Raw genomic sequence first — 21,019 nt, forward strand, 5'->3', positions numbered from 1 at the left:
TCCTTTGTGCAACTCTTCTGCTTTTTGACTGCACCCAAGGATGTGGAGGAGCCAGAAAAGCCTATGAGGAAGTTGGTCAGCAGGTAACACTGGTGACTTGAGGTAATCACACAGAACAATTGTGCCACTGGTTGAAAAATTTCTCTGCCCAAGGTTGCCTGTATTCTCACTCAAATTGGAAATAACTGTTTCTACCTAGTGTAGCCAGCCAGATGTTTTAAACATTTTTATATTAGTACCTTTATTACTGGCTTCAGTGATATATTGGAGCAACAAAGGCTTTGTGTGTTAACCTGGAGTCGTGGTAGCTGGTGAAGATGTTTTTTGCTACTGCTAACACCCCAATACCCTGACTTCTGCAGCTATGAAGCTTTTTATATCCCAGAGCCTGGAGATGTATAGCACTTTCTTTAGGAACAGAAGTATTAATCATGGTACTTGGGCAGAATCCTCTTTACACAGCTTCCCTAAACCCCCTATGTTCCGTTTAGTTAGTCAAAACTCCAACTTGCAATCTTGTTTATGCTACAGTGCCCCTTTGCATTGTGTATTCACTCAAAAACTGTGAGAGTTACACTTTACATCTCTAATTTGAGTGCCCACTCATGGCCACAGAGAAACGCTGTGAATGTCACACTGTCACTTCTGACCTGTGCACACCTGCTAAAGGAGGAATTTCTATGGGAGCACTTAGACAAAACCTACCACAGAGCTGGATGCAGCTGTTTAGATTTCTGTTTACAGCATGACAGGCTTAGCACAAAAGACAGAAGTAAAGAAAGGTGGTTTGCCTTCAGCTCGATGCCACAGCAGCAAGGATTCAGTTTATTAACCCAGGGAGAGCAATGCAGCCCCTCCTTCAGCCCAGATGTGAATAGTGGGTGGTGCTGCCAGAGCCATTGTCAGTGGAAGCATAAAGGGAAAAAAGGCTCCTAATTGATCACATTCAATTGCAGAGCTCTCAGCCTCTGGTCTGTGTGACACTGATGAGAACCACATGCACAAGCACTATCAAAACCAGGTTTGATATTACACTGATTTTCAGTGTAGGAGCCAAGGTCTGGGGGGAACAGTGCAACTGAAAGCAAGAAGGAAATTTTGCAGGGATCTTTATCCTTGGTGATGCAGGTATTCCTTGCCTCTTACACTACAAATGGGATCCTTGTAGGATCATGGACAGTGTTTTGGGCAAGACTGTTGCATATCATGAAATACAAGCAAGCCTGAATTTTGTCAGAGCTTTTAGACTCTAAAAGGAGACTTACTCCTTCAGTTCTTGCTTTTTCAGCCTTCAGTCTGCTATTAACTCTGAATATAAAGAAAACATTATTCTTACTTGGTGGGATTCGTTAAGGTCAGTGAAAATTCAGTTAACTATGATCAGTCGAGTTTACTGCCACAATTTACAGATTACTGGATTGATTGCTCACATTGGAGTTTCAGAAAGAGCCTGTGACCAAGTGTCATTCCTGCTGAGCCAAGCTGTGGTGTGGCAGAAGTGGAGCAGGAAGGGTGAGCAGTGGTACAGGCACATGCTGCACAGCCACAGCAGCATGAAAACTATCAGCCTGAAATATGGGTCAGCCAGATCAACTCCTGACTTCACAATTGCAGTGCAAAGGAAAGCTGTTGAGTAAATAACGTGCAAAGGTGTGGAATGCAAGAGCAGCCTGTGATATAAAACCCCAGGGCAACATTTGCCCAAGCCACTTGTGAGCACAGCAAAGCTTCTTAGTGCCACTCTGTGCTGTCTCACAGGAGTGACAGCAGCTGCAGAGCATCACCATCATGGGTTACTCTTACAGCTTTCCCCTTTCTCTCCAGTATCTCATAGCCACTGTGCAGTTTTGCCTTTGGGGGCATTAGGTCTGAAGGAGAGAGACACAAATGTCAAGCAAGACTTGATTTATATGTTCTTCTCAACTGATTGTTTAAGAAACTCAAATTAAGAATTCACACAAGCTCAGCTTCTCTGCTGCCCCCAGAGAATTTAAGTCAGAGCTCTTGCAAGATTGTCTATTGTCTTGAAAGGACTTTGGACCAGGCCCATAGCAGGACTCTGTGCAATAATTCTAAAGTTAATCACAGAGCATGCATGCAAGAAAGGTGAGTGACAAAGTCCCACCCAAAGTCCTGTTCTACAGCTACTGCTGTTAGTAGCCTCTGAGTGTCCAAGGGTTATGCATCACCTTAAACTGCTCTCCAAGGGTGAGAATCATTAAACATGGAAAAGAGAAAACAGCATGCTGATTTGACATAATCATTTCAGCAGCTGCCTGCTCTGCAAATGCTGTTGAATCTCAGGGATGTTGCTGGTAGTTGCCAAAATTAGGACTGCAAGACAGGCAAGGAGTGGAAGCACAAATTAAAACACTTGGGAATCATTCTGTCTCAGGTCTGTAATAGTCTGCATTCATTTTCGCTTGGAGGTGTTTTATTGAAACTCTGTCTCTTCCCTCCCTCCCCCAGTAATTACCCCGTTGTAAATCCACAGTGTGTGAAAGTGCTTCAATTTGAAACCCATGCTGTACCAAATTGTTCACATCCATGCCAGTCATTCTCTGCTACACGAAGCCTGGAAAAAACATTGCTTTCATATTTTTTATCAAAAAAACCCCAAGGGCTGTTGTTGTCTTGGAATGTTCTGAATGAGCATATGTACTCCCTAAAACCACTTCTGGTGTGTCAGTTCATTTTCTGGAGTGCCAGTGAACCTTGAATAGTGGTCTCTTAATGATATCTCAAAGCTTTAGTTAGATTTTAGAAAATCAGGGGAGCAGCTCGTTGCTGCTGAGATGGGAAGGACTTCCAAGTGCATTTGTCAGGACACCACATTAATGTGACCCTCTCCACTCCCAGATCACCTTGCCAGTGAAATTGCAGTGAAATTGCATGAGGAGGCTTTCCATCAGCATTACAAAATGCCTTCAGTTTTCCCTCCAATCCAGATAATGATTCTGTTTGCTGATTTCCTACTGGGATTTAAAAGGGAGTTTGTAGAGCCAGGCAACTTCTATATGCCCTTCCTCACTACTTATTTAGAAAGCCTCTGTGGCTAATAGATATAAATTTGTGCTGAGGTGGTGCCTCCACTGCTCTCAGCTCCATAGCCAGGGGCAAAACTCAGAGATACTGGTGTCAGCTGCAGCCTTTAGTTGTCTTCAGACTAAACCCCTAGAGAGGGGAAGGAGGGCAGAACTATGAGGAGTGAGCTTGTCTCCACCTCCAAGGGCCAGCAGGAGCAGTTGTATTAACTCTATGGAATTAACCCTATGGAATTGCTATCATCGTACACACCAAAGGTACAGCGTCCTGAAAATGCAAAGGAAAGCATTTCTGCCTTATTAGCCTCACTTTTATGCTATCAGGAAGGGATGCAGCTGTGTACTGGGCTTTTACTCAGTCTGCACAAGGCAAACCAATAGATTTTTAAAAACAACTGATTTTGCATAAAGCAGCTAATTGCTTGGTATTGGTTGCAGTGAGCTGAACTCACTTGGAGCAGTCTTCTAGTCACAAAAGTCTCTGTATCCAGTCTCCTGGGTAACCTGCTTCTCCCTGCAGGCCTTCTTTAACTTGCTGCTTATCTTCCTCACCGTGTTGTGTTGCTTTATCAAACCTGGGGAAGAGAGACAGTGGGTTACAGAGAGAGGCAATTTAACAAGGTACACCAACACAAAGTAGAAATAAAAAACAAGCAACCCCCAGATCACACAGGTGTGAGAGACATACAAATGCATCATGTCAGTCATAGCTCTCACTGCTTTCATATCCATGAGATAATTCCTAAGTCCCTTGAGTCCATGACATGCAAGCCCAGGATATAATAAGCAGGGATGAATTAGCTGCATGATACATTGATGAACAAAATGAAATCAAATGCTTTTATTGTACAAGGGGAAATGCTTTGCATTAAACAGAGGACACATCAATACAAATTATGGTTCACGCTGCATAAATGATAATGAGACTGTCTCAGGCTGAGTGAGAATGCTGAAGGGACCAAAGACACCCACATTGTCACTATAGGAAATGAAATAAAACAATGCAGACATGCAACTCTCCGAGGTAAAAAAGAGAGAAGTTTAATTTCTGACTCCAACATTTATAGATTTCCAAAAGTGACAGTGCATTGGGGGATGACAGTGTCACCTCTCCAATGACACTGGACAAACCAACAGTCCATCAAATTTCTCCTCCTCCAGAAAAGAATGCAAACCAATAAGCTATTTACATGAAGTGCTGTGAGAAAGTTCCTTACAAGAATATAAACATCAGAAGGCTTAGAAAAACTTAAAAAAATCAGGGTGACACCCACATGATGCTGCATCCTAACAGTGCTTATCGTTCACCTGGGGTAGTGGAATTTATCTTCAGGACAAACAGTTCTCCTTTGATGGATACCTGTCTTGGCAGAAGGGCATCCTAGTGCACTTCACACTCAGCACTGAGCCAGCAATATGGCTATTCAGTCTCTCTGTCTTTCCCCCCATCCCAAGTGTCCTAGATTTTTGTCATTTACACTGAAATCCAGCCATTCCTTGACTGTGGTATTTTCTGGGTCCCCAGGATGAAGGAGGAATTGAGAATCTGACTCCATGTTCTTAGAAGGCTAATTTGTTATTTTATTATCTTATATTATATTAAAGAATATTATACTAAAGCTATACTAAAGAATAGAGAAAGGATACAGACAGAAGGCTACAAAGAATGGTAATGAAAATTCCTGACTCCTTCCAGAGTCCCAACACAGCTGGACTGTGATTGGTCATTAAGTTAAAACAATTCACATGAAACCAATGAAACAACCACCTGTGGATAAACAATCTCCAAACACATTCCAAAGCAGCAAAACACAGGAGAAGCAAATCAGATAATTATTGTTTTCATTTTTCTCTGAGGATTCTCAGCTTCCCAGGAGAAGAATCCTGGGCAAGGGGATTTTTCAGAAAATATGACAGTGACACTTGACATTACTGGAACCACAAGCATTGATCTCATTTGATACCCCTACTTCTGTAGATAGAGACAGAACTTCCCTGCAAGACACAGTAATGTGTCCAGGCAAGACACAACAACAGAGGTGAAGGCACAGCTCATGTGTCATGTGGCAATAGATGAGTTACATTTCAATCTTTCATTTGAAAGTGACATATTCAGAGACTCCTGAGGGGACTTTCACAGCCTTTTTGGGTTTTTTACTGTTGTTCTGAGCTATGCAGCCAGTCAGTTTTACTTTGATGCTTCCTAGCATTTTCTAGGTAATTTCATTTTGGCATTTAATGCTTTGCCTTGGGAAATCTTGAAGTGTGCTGCTGTAAGCAGTCAATAGCACTCAGGACACGGTCAAGGACAGGCTGGATTGCACTGCTTTTGTGGCTTGTTTGAGAATGTCTGACAGTAACTTCAGCACTGCACAATTCTCACTGCTTGAACTGGAAATGAGACTGAAGGATGACTCATGCATTTCCACATCCAACTTCTGCAATGAACCTCTGACCCAGCTACCTTCTTAGAGGCCCCATCTTTTCTTTGAGAAGGAATAATGACAAGAAAGGAACTAACCTAGTAGGACATTGCAGCCTTACACTGCAGACAGCATACATTAGGCAAGGATGGGAGGGTTTGAGAAATGTCATCCTGACCTCTGGGTTTTGTAATTTCATTTGCTAGACCTGGGGAGAAGGCTGCTGGTATGAACTGGACAGGAAATGGTTATAGCTGAACTGTGTGGGGTTGAATTGGTCACTTACCAACTTCCCTAGCTCTAAAATGAAACCAGATTTCTTTTGGAATAAGAAATGAAGAACTTGTTGTTTGTACCAGGTTTTTAGGCAAACAGTTCAGTCATCTAGTTCTAGGGAAAAATCCAGGGCCAAAGGAAGCAACTGAGTACCTGCCAGCCACCCTAGCTACCTGGTTCAACCCCTAAGACTGACCTTAACCTGACTTAGCTGCTGGGTGACATAGCTGAGCACAGTTGGCACCTTAAAATAACCTTTTTATTGGTGTCTATCAACAGTTTCTTTGTCACTCCTTATTCTTTGCTCACACCACTGATAGATGCACAAAAACTCTCTTCCTGCAGAAAGCTGCTAAGTCCTTTGCACACATTAGCTTTCCCAGACACTGATTACAATCAAAGTATAATGTCCAACCCTGTCTCACTACATTGCATGTGCAAGCAGATGGAAGAGTTTGGCTGGGTTTTTGGAGCCAACAAACTGATATTTGGCTGGGTGTTTGCAGCCAAGAAACTGATATGTGCATATTTTTAACTTAATGGTGCCTTTTGAAACAAAATTACAGAATTGTTAGGGTTGGAAGGGGCCTCTGGCGATCATCTAGTCCAGCTCCCTGCCACCCCATCCCCCTGCCAAGGCAGGGTGACCTGGAGCAGGTGTCACAGGAACGTGCCCAGTTGGGTTTGGAAAGTCTCCAGAGGGACTCCATGCCCTTCTAGGGCAGCCTGTCCCAGTGCTGTGCCACCCTCACCGTAAAGAAGTTCTTTCTCATGTTTAGCTGGAACTTCTGGTGTTTTAGTTCATGCCCACCGTCCTGTGACTGGGTACCACAGAGAAGAGTCTGGCACCATGCTCGTGGCACCCTCCTTTGAGGCATTGACGAGATCAGAAGCAGAGCAGTTCACGTCAGGCAGGCAGAGCAGCCAGGCTGCCTCCTCGGCTGGAACACCTCTAACCAGCTGCCACTCAGCAAACTCCAACATAGCTCCCCCCTGTATTTTTCTTCACAGAGAAAAGCAAGGCACAATTCTTCCCAAGAATATTTCTGGGTTTCACATTCTCTGAACCTCAGAGAAAGGAAAAACAATTCTTATCACTTGCTGTGCCTGTGTTTGTGCAAAAATAGAATGCAATATGGAGATTGTTCACCCAAAGTGATGGTGTTTTGTTTCCTTGGTCTATCAGGGTGTGTGTGTGTCAGGACTGTCGGCTGACAGTCACGAGATTGAGTGCAGTGGAGTGCTTGGCAGATTCAGTTTAGATGTAACGTAATATAATATAAAATAATACTGTATAATAAAGTAATTAATTAGCCTTCTGATAAGCTGGAGTCAGATGCATCATTCTCTCCCCTCCTCGGGGGTTCCATGCAAATTCCGTACCTGGTGCGCCCCAGAGCCGCCGCGCACCGCCCGCCGTGTCCGGGCCGGGCCCGGGCGGGGTCGGGGGCGGTGTCCCGGCTCCTCCCGCCCCTCTCCGTCCCCGAGCCCGGCCCTTGCCGGCTGTCCCGGGGCTGCTGCCATGGAGCTGCCGGCCGTCAGCCTCAAGGTAGGGGCTTCCCCTGCCCCGGGGCTCGGGAGCGGGGCCGGGGGAGCGGGAGGGCGGCTGGGGGCGGCTGCGGCGGGCTGAGCCCCCCGGGCGCTCGGATCGGATCGGATCGGATGGGCCCTCCCTGGACCCTGCTCCTCTCGCATGTTCTCCGGCCGCATGCCCGGTACAGATCCTGGCTGAGGCCCTGCTGGAGCTGCGGAGCCCTCTGAGGAGGGAAAACGGAGCCCTCCGAGGAGGGAAAACGGAGCCCTCCGAGGAGGAAAAACGGAGCCCTCTGAGGAGGAAAAACGGAGCCCTCTGAGGAGGAAAAACGGAGCCCTCTGAGGAGGAAACCCGAGCCCTCCGAGGAGGAAAAACTGAAGTTTCTGCTTTTTTTTTTTTTTTTTTTTAAATCACGTGGGCAAAGGCTGCAGAAGTTCTGAAGTCCGTGAATGCGAGTCGGGGGGAGGTTTAGTTTGGCTGTCAGGAAAATGTTTTTGAGCAGGCTCCCCAGGGCAGTGGTCACAGCGCCGAGCCTGTGTGAGTTCAAGGAGCATTAGGACAACGCTCTCAAGCACAGGATGGAATTCTTGGGGTGTCCTGTGCAGGGCCAGGAGTTGGTGATCCTGATGGGTCCCTTCCAACTCAGTGTATTCTATGATTCTTGGTTAAAACCACCAGGTGATGACTCCAAAGTCTGCCCCTACTTCAGGGATATTGCTGAAGTGGCCAAGGACTGGGCAGAGACAACAGCTGGCTATTAACTAGTGTCCATGGAGGTTCCTAGATCAGCTGACCAGAGCTAAGCCAAGATAAACACTGCACAAGATCCTGAGGAGACAAAGCTTTTGCTTGTCAGGCAAAGTGTCTTAGAAAAATAAACCCACTTACTTGAGGCTTATCATCTGATACATAACTGCAATTGCTTCTCTGCTGGATAGGGCAGGCTCCACTTGTGGGCACTTTGGAAATTTCAGTGAATACCTGATAACCACAGAAAGGAAATATAAGAGACTTAACCAGTAACATAGCATTTTTCACTTTTGGAAGAAGCGCTTCCTTGCTTCTGGCCAGTAGATGTTAAAATCATACTTTGTTTGCTTTTGATGTTGATGCTTGATTCTGATGTCTTCTTTGCTACCTGATACGTGACACTATTTTGTTTTGTCTTTCACATTTTGAGAGCCCTGAGATTTCTAGGTGTTCGTGTCCTTTCCCAGCTTCACTACTTTGTGATTTTATTTAATACAGCATGGTTCAGGTGCTATCTTTGGTTAAAGCTTTGTCCAGAGACTGAAAGCATCACAGATCACATCAGGGCTTTTTTTGCTGATTTGTTAAGCTGTGAGCAGTGGCCTTGGACCAGGCTGCCTATGGGTTGGATGGGAGAATAGTATTATCTCACTACCATTATTAATTCAGCTTTGTACAGGGCAGCTTTCATGTGGCTGTATTAAAGAAAAGATTGGTGTTCCTATAATGATGAATACCTCTCTTACTAGTTCACCAAGAAAAGCAACTTCCCTCATTAGAGGCAAGTAAGCAAATGGATTTTTCAAGGCCCAGCTTGTGGATTATATTACGTTCTGGAAACTAGCTGATGCTTTGCTCTGACAAGTTTGGACTACTGTGTGATTCCCAGGGCACTAGGAAGATTAAAAGATCTTGCCTTCTGCTTTGTTTTTTAACTTGGTTTGATTATTTTTTCCCATGCTAAAACAACAGTAAAAACTAAGGACACATAATTAAAAAGTTTGCCAACACAAAATACATGTTCTACTGTGGGAAATAGAGATAGGGCAGCTGAAAAACACTGACTTTTCAATGAATGAGTCACAAAGACAACAAAACTAAAATGTTGCCTTTCTTCCTTGTTTCAGGCAACCATTCCCCAATTCTCTTGCAGATAAGTTTGAGTTTGTCCTGGGCAAACTGTTTTCAGCATTAAGAAATTCCTTGTTGTCAAGTCTGCTACTTCTGCTCTGAGCTGCAAAGACAGGAATTGGGAGTGAATGGTTCTACCTACACTTTATTCTGTTCCTGAGTTAGGGCCTGATTCCCTATAAAATACCACAAAAGTGGGGAAGATTCTTACTCAGAAGGGGCCTGGAAATAACACACACTGCTGGGATTCATTGGCAGGATCTGCTTACTGGTTCTGTGAGATTCTAAAGATGAGCCTTGTGATAGAAGTGGTTCCAAGAAAGCTGCATGACTGAGCTGTGTTTGTGCCAGAATGTAGCAGTGTCTTAGCCTTGGGGTAGCTCTTTAAGCTGCTTGCAGAGCTGTAAAATGAAGGTAGCAGGCTTTGGCCTGGAGTGGGTGGGGAACGTGCTCATTGAACAGGATCTACTGGCTCGGTTCTAACAGCCCTGCTCAGCAAAACACGGGGGAAGCAGCACAGCCATGCTTGTGCCATGACAGCTTGACACCTGTGATTACTGAAATAATCATGCAGAGCCTCGAAATACAACGTTTGACTTTGATCAAGCCTGGACAATGCCCTACAATTCATGTGCCTGGAAACACACATTTTGTGCTTAGGCATTTTTAAATGCTAAGTCACAGAATCAAGGAATAATAGAGATGTCTGTATGCCATGTGATTAAACCTCCTACTCAAAAGCAAGGCAAACTGCAAAGTTAGATCAAATAGCTCAACTCAAAATTCAGCTGAGTTTTAAAATAAGAACAGAGCCTTGTCAGCCCCATTGGATAGCCTGTCCCACTGCTTAAACACTCTCATTATTGTCACTCTGTTAAAATAATGAGGAGCATCCTCACAGGTGGCCAGTCAGATTCATATTTTGGTTGTGTGTGTTCTCAGGTGAATGTCACTCATAGAGTAGGTGAGCTCGCTGGAAAATAGAAATTTAGATACAACAAGAAAATAATTGTAATTTGGAACTGTTTCATTTTTAACTTGGTCAAAATTCAATCTTGTGCTAAGCTCTGTGCTGAAGCATGTTTAAAGGAGTTCCTATTCCACAGAGTTTCCCCTCTAATGAGACCCTGGCAGACCTAGGCTCTTTTTAAGCTTGGCAATTAGTTCCATCACATGCTGGGATTTGCAAAGGAGGCAGGAATTCTCCTCAGCTCTCCCCAGTTTCCAATGGGGTGCTTTTAATTACATGGCCATCCTTTTTCCCAGAAGAGATGGAGACAAAGGACCCACCTTTCTTATTTTCTGCTCTCACCACTAGTTCATCAATAACTTTGGAGTTGTTTTCTCGGAAGAAGAAATGTATGTCTGTCTTAGCTACAGACTTAAGTCCTTGGATAGATGGAAACATTTTAAATTCTTCTGCTGTTTTATCAGGAGACTGCCTGCAAATTAACTAATCTCACATAGTAACTTGTAGGTTTTTATTAACACTATATTTTCTATGTTGAAGCATACCAACACCACCAGCCAATTCCATATTGCACTGAAGAACTGTCAGATAAATTGGACTAATAACTAATAAGGGAATATCTTGGTTTTATTTCAGCAGTCATTCATAGTATCAGCCCTAGCTTACCTGACTTCTAAACACACTTCATAATTTAGTAACTGCAATATTGATCTAGACAGCTTTAAAAAAAACCCACCCTGCCTAATTATGTTAACTGGTGAGCTTTGAGGGGTCTGGAGGGTATGGAACATGCAATTAAATACTACCTAATTAAGAATTTTCCTGATGTTGTGATAGTCTCTTGAGTAAACGCTATTTGCATGTCTCCATTCTCATATCCAGGAATATCTTGTATTTTACTGATTAGCAGTTTTTCAAGTGTGTCTGTGGTACAATTTGGGAGAAGGAGAAGCATGAGGGTTGGTGAAGCATTTTGTAATCTTTCATGAACAATTTAAAAAATTAATTAGTAAAAATCTGTCTAAGCAGTGTTGGAAGTTACAGCAAAGTGTGGTGAGTGCTCAGCAGCTGTGATGGGGCAGTGCAGTGAAGGAAGAGCAGGAAAATCATTTGCATTGTGGTGTCCTGGCAGAGCAGTGTGAGCCCAGCAGCTGGGCCAGCCCTGTGCTTTCCTGACTGTGCCTCACTTATGTCACAGCTTCACAGCTTCACTCTCTCCTCCAGCAACTAGTTTTGTTTTCAGTTAGAGCATAGAGAGATGTTTTAAGTCAAGGAATTTAGCAGGGTGTCAGTAGATCTTAATTATTTTTTTTTTGTGTCTTAATGCTCCTATCTGCATCCAGCTGTCCTGTGTCCACTCAGTAACTTAGGCTTTTGCTGTGTACTCATTTCCCAGTTTTCTTTGTTTTTTTTTCCTTTGGAATGGGGGAGTGTGCTTCAGAGGGGTTTTGGTAATGTAGGTTTGGTTTCTTTAATACCAAAGTCAGCAGAAATGCCAATTTGGAGCCTTTCTCACAGCTAGGAAAAAATGAAAGTGCACCTGTATCCCATGGATCCTCTGATATGTCCAGGCTTCAGCCTTTCTTTAGTGAGGCTGTTAATAGAGCCTGTCTTCCAAATTCTTGCTTTCACAAATGTTTAGAGAGTAAATATGAGTGATCTCCCTTTGCTGGAGTGACCAGCAGGCTGTAGATGTAGAAAAAGCCTGAAGTGATATATTTTTGTTCCCATTTGCTCTCTGAATAAACATGTAGGGTATGTTTCCTTGGTTACAAAAATGGCAAGTGGTGGTGAAGAGAATCCTTGTATCACTTATTACAGTATAATCCTTTTTTCATGGATTTGTCCTATTAAGCACAAGGACCAGGATCACTAAGGACACCTGCAAAGTACAGAATTTGTGACAGCATTATCTTCCTGCTACTCAGGGCATGCTGGCAGTTGGACCTAGTGGCTTCACTGGGAGTGAAAAGCTGTGTGCTCTGGCAGGATCAGGTTCCCAGAGTCCTGGAAGAAGCCTTCAGGTCTGTTAATACTGCAGTGAGATTGGACCACTGCTCTGAACAGACTGGAAGGAGGCAAAAGAGTGATTTGCTGAGGACTGGAGGGAAATTCTGGGAGCTGCAGGCATGGCTGTCTATGGGCTTTTTGGTGATGGGATGCCAGATTGGTCATGTATAAACTGTGCTAGCACGGTGTTAATAAGAAATTATTATTAAAATTAATAACTCACTTAGAAAAGGCTGAGTGGTCCCTGAATCAGATGTTGACAGAGATGACAAGAAGGGTGAATGACTACAGTGTAGCACCACAGGACATACTCAGCAACAGATGTGGAGAAAAATGGCTTTGTCTTCACTGTCCCAATTGCTTCACCATCTTTCTGCACTGGTTCATGGGTCCAAGCCACTCTTCCACCCATCCCTTGGGAACAAGATGGTGCCATTGATCCTCCCAGAGTTCTCCCAACATGCTAACCTGTCTTCCTGTTTGTTGTTTTTTTTCCATAGGCCATCATTCTGGTACATTGGCTGCTCACAGTGTGGTGAGTGATTAGTGTCTGGCCTGGGGGAGAAGAGGGTATTCCTTCAAACTAGGAATGGGATGTTCCCTGGGAATCAGCACTCCCTGTTTGTGCCTGTTTGCAAGAAAATCCTCCATCTAAGAGTGAGGTGTTTGTATGGGAACAGGGATGAAACCAAACTGTTGCAGGCTTATTGTGAATGTGAACTGGTTTTTTTTTTGTCTCATTTGGCAGGGGATGCATGAATTACATGTTGCCACTCTCCTATGCCTGGGGAAATTTCAGTGTCCTTGCAGTGGGGATCTGGGCCATTGTGCAGCGAGATTCCCTTGATGCCATAACCATGGTGAGTGTAAGAGTGCTGGTCTCCCCCAGGCTGCTCAGGAAGAGGGTGGAGGGCAGAGTCTTTGAGCCAGTGATGATTTTCAGCTGCTCCCAATACAGAAGCTCCCTGTTTGGGTGGGTTTGTTTTTTTTGGTTTTTTTTTTAAGAGTTCATAAATCTATGAACTCTGTAAACCATGGTGAAAAGCATTCACTGTCAATTATTTTTCTTCTCAGGGATGAGACATACTTGATTCTTCCTTTTTTTCACAACCTGCTGTTGTGAATTGTAATGCCAGATGAGGACTCAAAGTGTTTCATATGCTTCAGTTGGAGGGGCTCTGTAAAACCCTTTTCTGAACATTGAATAGATTAGCAAAAAAAAATAAACAATCCTAGAATATATTATGAGAAGATATCTGACAGGAAAAAGCATGAAATACAAGATCATTTATCTAGGAGCATCTGTCTGCCTGGGGCAGTGCCAAGAGTGCTGTGTGATACTGGGGTGAAGGATGATTGTGCAACACAGATCTTGCAGGAAACAGATACTGACTGTTACTGTCGGTGGTTAAACCCTTGTTCTGTTCATGTCCCATTCTCTGTCCTTGTTTCCAGTTCTTGACTGGCCTGCTGCTCACAGTCCTCACAGACATCATTCACATCTCTATCTTCTACCCTTCCAATGACTACCTCAGTGATGCCAAGCGTTTCAGTGTGGGCATGGCCATCTTCAGCCTCCTCCTCAAGCCCGTGTCCTGCTACTTGGTGTATCGGATGTATCGGGAGCGTGGAGGAGAGTACTCCTTGAACATAGGTAGGAGCTTCCTCTGCTTCCATGTCAGTGTGGGCCACCCCCTCAGGACTGCCTTGCACTTTGGACCCTTCAGCTGAGCTCTGTGCACTGGGTTCTGCCCTTCATTCCAGGCACACAGGGTGCTCGCTCTGTCTTGCTCATGTTTGTTATCCCATTTTGTCATCCTGGTGTGTCTTTGGCCTTAAATTTATATTCTTCCTCTCTCCCCTTGCAGAACTGAAGATTTTGACATTTTGACATCTCAACACCATTTTGCCCACAATGGTGTTGAGAGGCTTTTCCTCTCTTCCTCCTCCTGCATTTGTGTGTTTGTTGGAAACTCTTGGGTGTCCTTTCTTTGTCAACCCTTTGTTTTTTCCTTCAGGGGGAGAGTAGAGGCAGTATTTCCTCTGGCTGGATTATGAACAAGAGGGAAATAAATCTGGATTTCTAACTCCATGTGGGCCTCACATGTCCTATTTACCTTGATTGCTTTGGACTTTGTTCCTCATATAGAAATTGGGACTAATGTTTACCTGATGGGAGTTAGCTTAGAGACATTTAATTTTCCCCTGGTTGTATTTGAAAAGGATAATGTGGAAGATTTGTCAGAGAGGATGGGCTGTGGCTAGATGTTCTGGGTTTTGGTCAGCTTTGCCAAGCATTCCTGGTAGTAATTCATGCCTGGGCAGCTGCCAGGGATTGATTGTTTGCCAGGGATTGTTGTTTGAATTCATGCTGGCAAAACCTGCAGCCTGTCACAGTTCTGTTTGTCATCCTGAGAAGGCTGTGCAGGAAAAAAGATGGTGTACCTGCATTACAGTGTCTGGAAGCTTTGGTGGTAGCAAAGCTCACACTCCTGTGAAAAGAGGTGGAAACCTGCAGGGGAGGAGAAGCCATGGAAAGAAACCATGGCTTAGGGTACTGTGTGGTATTTGCACCTCTCTGCTAGTGGAGTGTGGATGTCATCTCTGCCAGCTACTTGTGGAAATCCAGATGGATGTGTCTTATGTCTCCTGGGTCAGGAGGCATGTGAGTCACCTGCAGTGCCTTTTTTGTGTCAGTTTTTATTAGCTGCTCACTGTGCTTGTCATTGGGATTCAATATCTGTATAGAAAGTATTGGTATCATTGAGGAGTTCATCTCTTGCACTTCTTTTCAACCACACTATGCCAAACTGAGAGTCTCCTCTCAGGCACAGGTGGGAATTAAGACACTTTGTAGTTTGATATCCTCTCCTGAACTGTCTTTCTTACAAGATTTTCAGTACTGTGTGTTGCTTTGTGATGAATGTGCTTGACAAATTTCCTCTTATTTTCCTGCTATCTGGCATTTTCTTTTGAACCCACCAGTGTTGAAATTTTCCTGGCCTTTTCTGTCTTGTTTTCCTTCTACACTAAGTCCCTCTTTGTTGCCTGGGAGCATCCTTGCTGCTTAGAACAAATCCCTCATAGTCTGGTGGCTATCTGTGATTCAAGTTGCCTTCTCCCCATGGCAAATGCCCATAGGCAAAGAGCTGTCCATGGATATTCTCTGCCTCCTCTTTCCCTGCTCATCCCCTGGACAGTAACATGATTTTGCACAGACAAATTGTTCATGGTGCAGTTAGGAGCACTGCTGGACTCAAATTTGGTACCACACTTGAGGCTTAGCTGCATTGTTGGGAAGAGGGGTTCATGGATGTATCATTCCTTTAAATCTATGCTGTCAGCTAGCCACAGTTCCTGCAGCTTCTGGCTCTGTCTGTTCATTTTTCCCTGAGTTCTCATGCACTTTATCTTGCTGAAATACAGCTACAGGAACCTGTTGTGCTGCTATGGGGTATTGTGGGTCTTGCTTTCCACACAGCCATGTAGCTGCTGAGAGAGTGGTTCTCAAGGAAAGAACAGGCATGTTGGAAGGATGACTTTCCTTACCTCCTGTTTAGTGAGGATCACAGACCACAGGTGCTGGGGGAGCTGGTAAAATGTGTGCTCCTGAGCTGTTAGTTTCTTCTAGAGCATTCAGTTCTTGTGCTTTTGCCTTTGTGCCAAGCTTGTTCTCTTCCATCTCCATTCAGGTGTCACCAGTGCAGGCCGGGACAGCAGCAGCTATGAGCCCATTGATCAGCCAGAGGCTCCTCCACAGTGGCCTTCCTCAAGCAAGGCAGCCCAGCCACCCTACTGAGGCACCCTGCAGCCAGCAGAGACACTGCCCTTGCCCAGCCAAGCCTTCCTCTTCCCACTGAGCAGCACCTGCTACTGGGAAAATAAGAGAAGATCTGATGTTTCTTTTGCCTACCTAAAGGTTAGGCAGATGGGTGCTGCAGTAAGTCCAGGAGATCTTGGAGGTGTCATATTCAGCACTGTGCAATCCCAGTTCTCTCCTTTCTTCCCTCCCCCTAAATCCCTCCCCTGTACATGTGACTGCATGCACCTTCTGCATCTTCCATTGTGCTTCCTCTTCTTTATAAGAGAACCACTCAAAGTTCTCCTGGACAAGCAATCTTTAAAAGGCTTATGGACTGCCTAAAACAATACAGTGTAGCCTGATTTTATGCAGATGTATTTCCAGGAAACACCTGGGAGTTCCCAAGAGCTTTTTTTGATGGCATTATTTAACTTCTTGTGCTCCCAGTATCTGGTATTGGGTTTTATTAACTGATGCTTTTAAGCAAGTTGAATATCCTTCAGGATACTTAAAAATGACTGTTGAATGTAGATTACAAATCCTTTGTGCCTTGAAATATCCTTTTGCCTTTAGCTGCTTGTCTTAACAGAACTTGAAATGTTACATTTTTCTAAGAAAACTATAAAATGAACACAGATTTTCTGTGTTAGAAAAAGTTACACTGGTCACTTATGTCTCATTTGAAAATGTGGCTTTTCCTGAGGGCTTGGGACTGTAGCCAGGCAATCTGGGAGGGTCATTATGGGGGAAGGTCTACAGGGCTCTGATGGCTTTTAGCCTAAGCTTTACTCTGAGAAATAGAAAATACTGCATATAATTGTGGGTGGGAAGATGGGCTAGTAAAATGACTGGGGAAAGATGGACTTATTTACACTGTAGATGTGAGTTCCATTGGGTGTGACAAACTATAGGCTCTGTTGTTATGCACGATAAATCTGTCCTGCTGTGGCTTTCAGGTAAGATTCTAAAAAAAGAAAACCAAGCAAACAAAACCCCAGAAGCACACAAACAACCACATCTCAACGGGATTCATTTACAGAAGAAAATGAGTATGTTAACTTTGGGAGAATTCTAGTGCTAGGAAGATAGGTATTTTTCTGAAGCAAGTTCATTGGCAAAGTTTATATCTGTTATTTTACGACTGCATTTCCCCTGACAAGACCTTCTGCTGTGTTGATTCTTTAGTAACCAAGACCTCTGTTGACTTTGCTGTAACCTCCAGAAACGTGCCATTTGTATTTTTAAAACCAAGCAGATTTCTCCCAACTTCCATCACTTCAAATGTAAGCAGATGCTTCCTCTACTCTGCTGCACAAGCATGACATTGACTTTTTGATCTACCTGAACCAAACACATGGTAAATGCCATAAAAACGTTATACATTCTTTTTTCAGGCTTTACATATAATAGGGCACAAGACTAGAAATTGCCTGTTCATGTGATTAGATGGCAAAGAAGGAAAGAGTAGGCAGAAATTGCTGGGGCTTGTGGAGTTCCAGAGTCTTTATGTGAATGGGTTTTTTCAGCTCTTTAGAACTGTACAGTGACAGCACAGAGCCCTGAATAAGACATTTAAATGCTTTTTTCACCTCAATCCATGGACCAAAGACTGAAAATCACGCATTTAATGCTGTGGGGTTTGGGTGTTGGCACAGTCAGTTATATTTAGGGAGGCCTTCCCAGATGTTACACATTGGAAATACCCATCTAGCTGACCTGCCATGGGTTTTTCTGTGGGAAATTTGGTACATTTGGGAGCTCCAAGAAGCACAAGTAACACTGATCTTACCGTGCCTCAAGGAAACCTATTTTGGGCAGTAGATCAGAGGTGATGATAAAAACAAACCCCTCACGAGTAACACTGATCTTACAGTGCCTCAAGGAAACCTATTTTGGCAGTAAATCAGAGGTGATGATAAAAACAGACCCCTCTCCTGGCTGAGGAGGAAGAAGAGTGTTTGTATCTGGCTCAGGAGGGTGTGAGGGGATTCACGGAGCTGCTGTGCCAGAGCACGGCCTTGCTGCCTCTCAGGGGGGGTCAGTGAGATCTCACCCAGAGAGCTGCGATGCTCCATTCGGCTGGTTTTGCTTTGTTTTTTTAAACCCTCGGCTCCTGCTGTGTCCGGCGTTTTGGCGGTGAGCAGGCAGCTCCCAGCATTAAGCCCAGCCCGCCCAGGGCAGGTGCCTCCCTGAGCGCTGGCGGGTTCGGGTTGGGAAGGAGGGCGGAGAGGAAGCCATGGCGGCTGTCCTGAGGCACTGCCCGGGACAGGCACGGCTCCCGCAGGTGCCTCCCTCAGCGCTGGTGGGTTCGGGTTCTGCTTGGAGAGGAAGCCATGGCGGCTGTCCTGAGGCACTGCCCGGGACAGGCACGGCTCTCGCAGGTGCCTCCCTCAGCGCTGGTGGGTTCGGGTTCTGCTTGGAGAGGAAGCCATGGCGGCTGTCCTGAGGCACTGCCCGGGACAGACACGGCTCCCGCAGGTGCCTCCCTCAGCGCTGGTGGGTTCGGGTTCTGCTTGGAGAGGAAGCCATGGCGGCTGTCCTGAGGCACTGCCCGGGACAGGCACGGCTCCCGCAGGTGCCTCCCTCAGCGCTGGTGGGTTCGGGTTCTGCTTGGAGAGGAAGCCATGGCGGCTGTCCTGAGGCACTGCCCGGGACAGACACGGCTCCCGCAGGTGCCTCCCTCAGCGCTGACGGGTTCGGGTGCCCGGGACAGGCACGGCTCCCGCAGGTGCCTCCCTCAGCGCTGACGGGTTCGGGTTCTGCTTGGAGAGGAAGCCGTGGCAGCTGTCCTGAGGCACTGCCCGGGACAGACACGGCTCCCGCCCGGCATGAACCCCCCTCTCCCCGGCCGGGCCCCGGCTTTAATTAGCCATGGCCCAGAGCGGCTTTTCCCGGCCATCTGTAGCCCCGGTGACCGACCTAATCGGGGGGATAAGCTGCTTATGGAGCCGCAGCTGGAGCGGGCGCTGAGGGGGCCGAGGGTGGCTGTGGCCGCGAAGGAGGTGCCGGCTCCGACGCTCAGTGTGGTCGGTCCCCGGGGCCCGGTAGTGCCGCCGGTGCCTCTCGGAGTGGGGTAAGTGGAGTTTCCGTGGGTGAGGAGTTTCTCACTCCCACTACTGCCTCCTGGGTGCTTGGATGGCCGCGCTGCAGAGGGAGGACTACCTGTGTGTGATTGTTTGTTGCGGTGTGATGTCATGGTTTGCCTCAGATACTCCGGGTTTCTCCCTGAAGATTCCTTCCCCAGGTGTGTCAGTCGCTCTTCTTCCCCCTCCCTCGCCCCCTGCCCAGCACTGTCTGTCAGTCCTGGAATTGCAGAAGGGCATTGAGTGATTGGCAGAATTCAAAAGATGCCCTCTACCCCTAGGGAGACATTAAGCTATCCGGGTGTCCTTTGTCCCTTCAGACCTCCTTCTATGTACCTGCTTGGTGGGATCCCTACCCCTTCCCTGCCCCTCTCCCCGGGGTTAAAAGAGCCAGCAGCTACGCGGTTCAGGGAGTTCTGTTGGAGCTGTTGCTGCATTCAGAGGCCTGAGGGCCCGAATAAAGCTCTGGATCCAAATCCTGCATCAGAACCAATTCCTTTCCTTCACCATCGCCTTAAAGCTTCTCTACCAAAGGTAAACCTGAGGAGCAGACCCTGTTATGGGGGGAAGCTCCCTCCTGCAGCCATTGGAGCTCCTGCATGCGGGGACCTGCCTCCAAGCACCCAGCTGCAGCATCCAGCCAGCCAAAAGTGTCTCTGAGGTGAAAACACCACAGTTGCCACTTTTTGGTTCAGCAGCAAGAACCAGACAGCTCAGGCACGTCCCGTCAGGCTATATTGGTAATATTCCAATACTTGTTGATTTCACAGGCATCACGGCAGTGATGGTTGGTTTGGTTTGTAATGCTGAGCAGTGTTTTGGAAAAAAAAACCTGCTTTCTAAGGCAGCTGAAATGTGAGCTTGGAGTAATCACTGGCCCCTACTTGGAATATGAAATGGATCAGTCTTGACCTGCAGGGATGGGGAATAAGCGCTGTGTGTGCAGTGTAAATGTATTTATTATGGGTCTGGTGTTGTTACTGTATTGCTGAAATGGTATTTGCTTGAAAGAGTTTGATTCACTTTTCATTATCTGTGCTGTTTATTTCCTTTTGCTTATAGCAACAGAAATAACTTGATCATCTTAATTTTTATTTGCTTAATTGAATTTGTTTTAGGTTTTAATGTGTTAGTGTGTATATAGTAAACATGCATTAAATGTTTTAGTTGGAATCATAAAAACTAACATAAAATCCATTGGTCATGGATTTTGCAGTTCATAAAATGTGCAGTTTGCCTTGAGAATCTTTTGGCCTCAGAAGAAGTTTTAAAAAAGATCTTCCTAAGATCTTGTTGTGACTGAGATTAACCCTACTGCTTAAAAGCTGTTATGTTAAAGATCTGAGTAGCAATTTCAGAAGGCAGACAAATGTGATTTTGAAAGAATACTATTTCTTCCAGATCTCAATGAGGCTGAAATTAGGAATGAGTGAGGTGAAGAACACCACCTGAAATAACCATGGTGATGTGGTGAGAACCTGGTACCTAGCACAAATAATTGAAATGGAGAGCTAAAAAAATCACAAGTTATCAAGAAAATATTATCAAGAAAATAGATTTTTATCAAGGAAATAGATTATGTCCAGATTCTTGAGCATAAAGTAGTCCAGAGCCAGGTTTTGGGTGTTCACAGAACAAAATATCACTGAAAAACGTGGTGGGTTTATGTCCTTTTGCAATTTAAATCCTTTGTAACACCCTTTTGTGATACATTGCTTGTTGATTGGGTGTTTCTGGGATGCAAGGAGTGCTTCCATGGAACACCAGTCCAGTGCATTTTGTGGTTATACTTCATGCAGTGATAGGCACCCTAAGGAAGGCAGCTGTGCTTTGTCTGTTCACTCTGTAGTTGCCAACTTCAACTGGTCTGGAAGAAATAATGGGATCTTTCGGTCGGTGGCACCCTCGGTGATGTATGAAAGGCAGTAACAGCAGTTCCCAGGGATAATTGCAGCACCGCCTGACTGTCTCCTGCTGCTTTAGAAACTGTGTTTGC

At 45.4% G+C, this 21,019-nt stretch overlaps 1 protein-coding gene across 1 annotated transcript; it reads left to right on the plus strand.

Annotated features, from left to right (window-relative positions):
- Positions 1 to 7,226: 7,226 nt before the first annotated feature.
- AGTRAP (angiotensin II receptor associated protein) lies at positions 7,227 to 16,599 on the plus strand. Its single transcript, XM_066564032.1, has 5 exons — positions 7,227 to 7,292; positions 12,639 to 12,673; positions 12,887 to 12,998; positions 13,594 to 13,792; positions 15,831 to 16,599. The coding sequence occupies exons 1-5, from the start codon at positions 7,266 to 7,268 to the stop codon at positions 15,935 to 15,937; spliced, it is 480 nt and encodes a 159-aa protein (XP_066420129.1). The 5' UTR covers positions 7,227 to 7,265; the 3' UTR covers positions 15,938 to 16,599.
- Positions 16,600 to 21,019: the final 4,420 nt, after the last annotated feature.

Source organism: Molothrus aeneus, chromosome 21 (genome assembly GCF_037042795.1).
Source record: "Molothrus aeneus isolate 106 chromosome 21, BPBGC_Maene_1.0, whole genome shotgun sequence".
In the NCBI taxonomy this organism is placed as follows: domain Eukaryota; kingdom Metazoa; phylum Chordata; class Aves; order Passeriformes; family Icteridae; genus Molothrus; species Molothrus aeneus.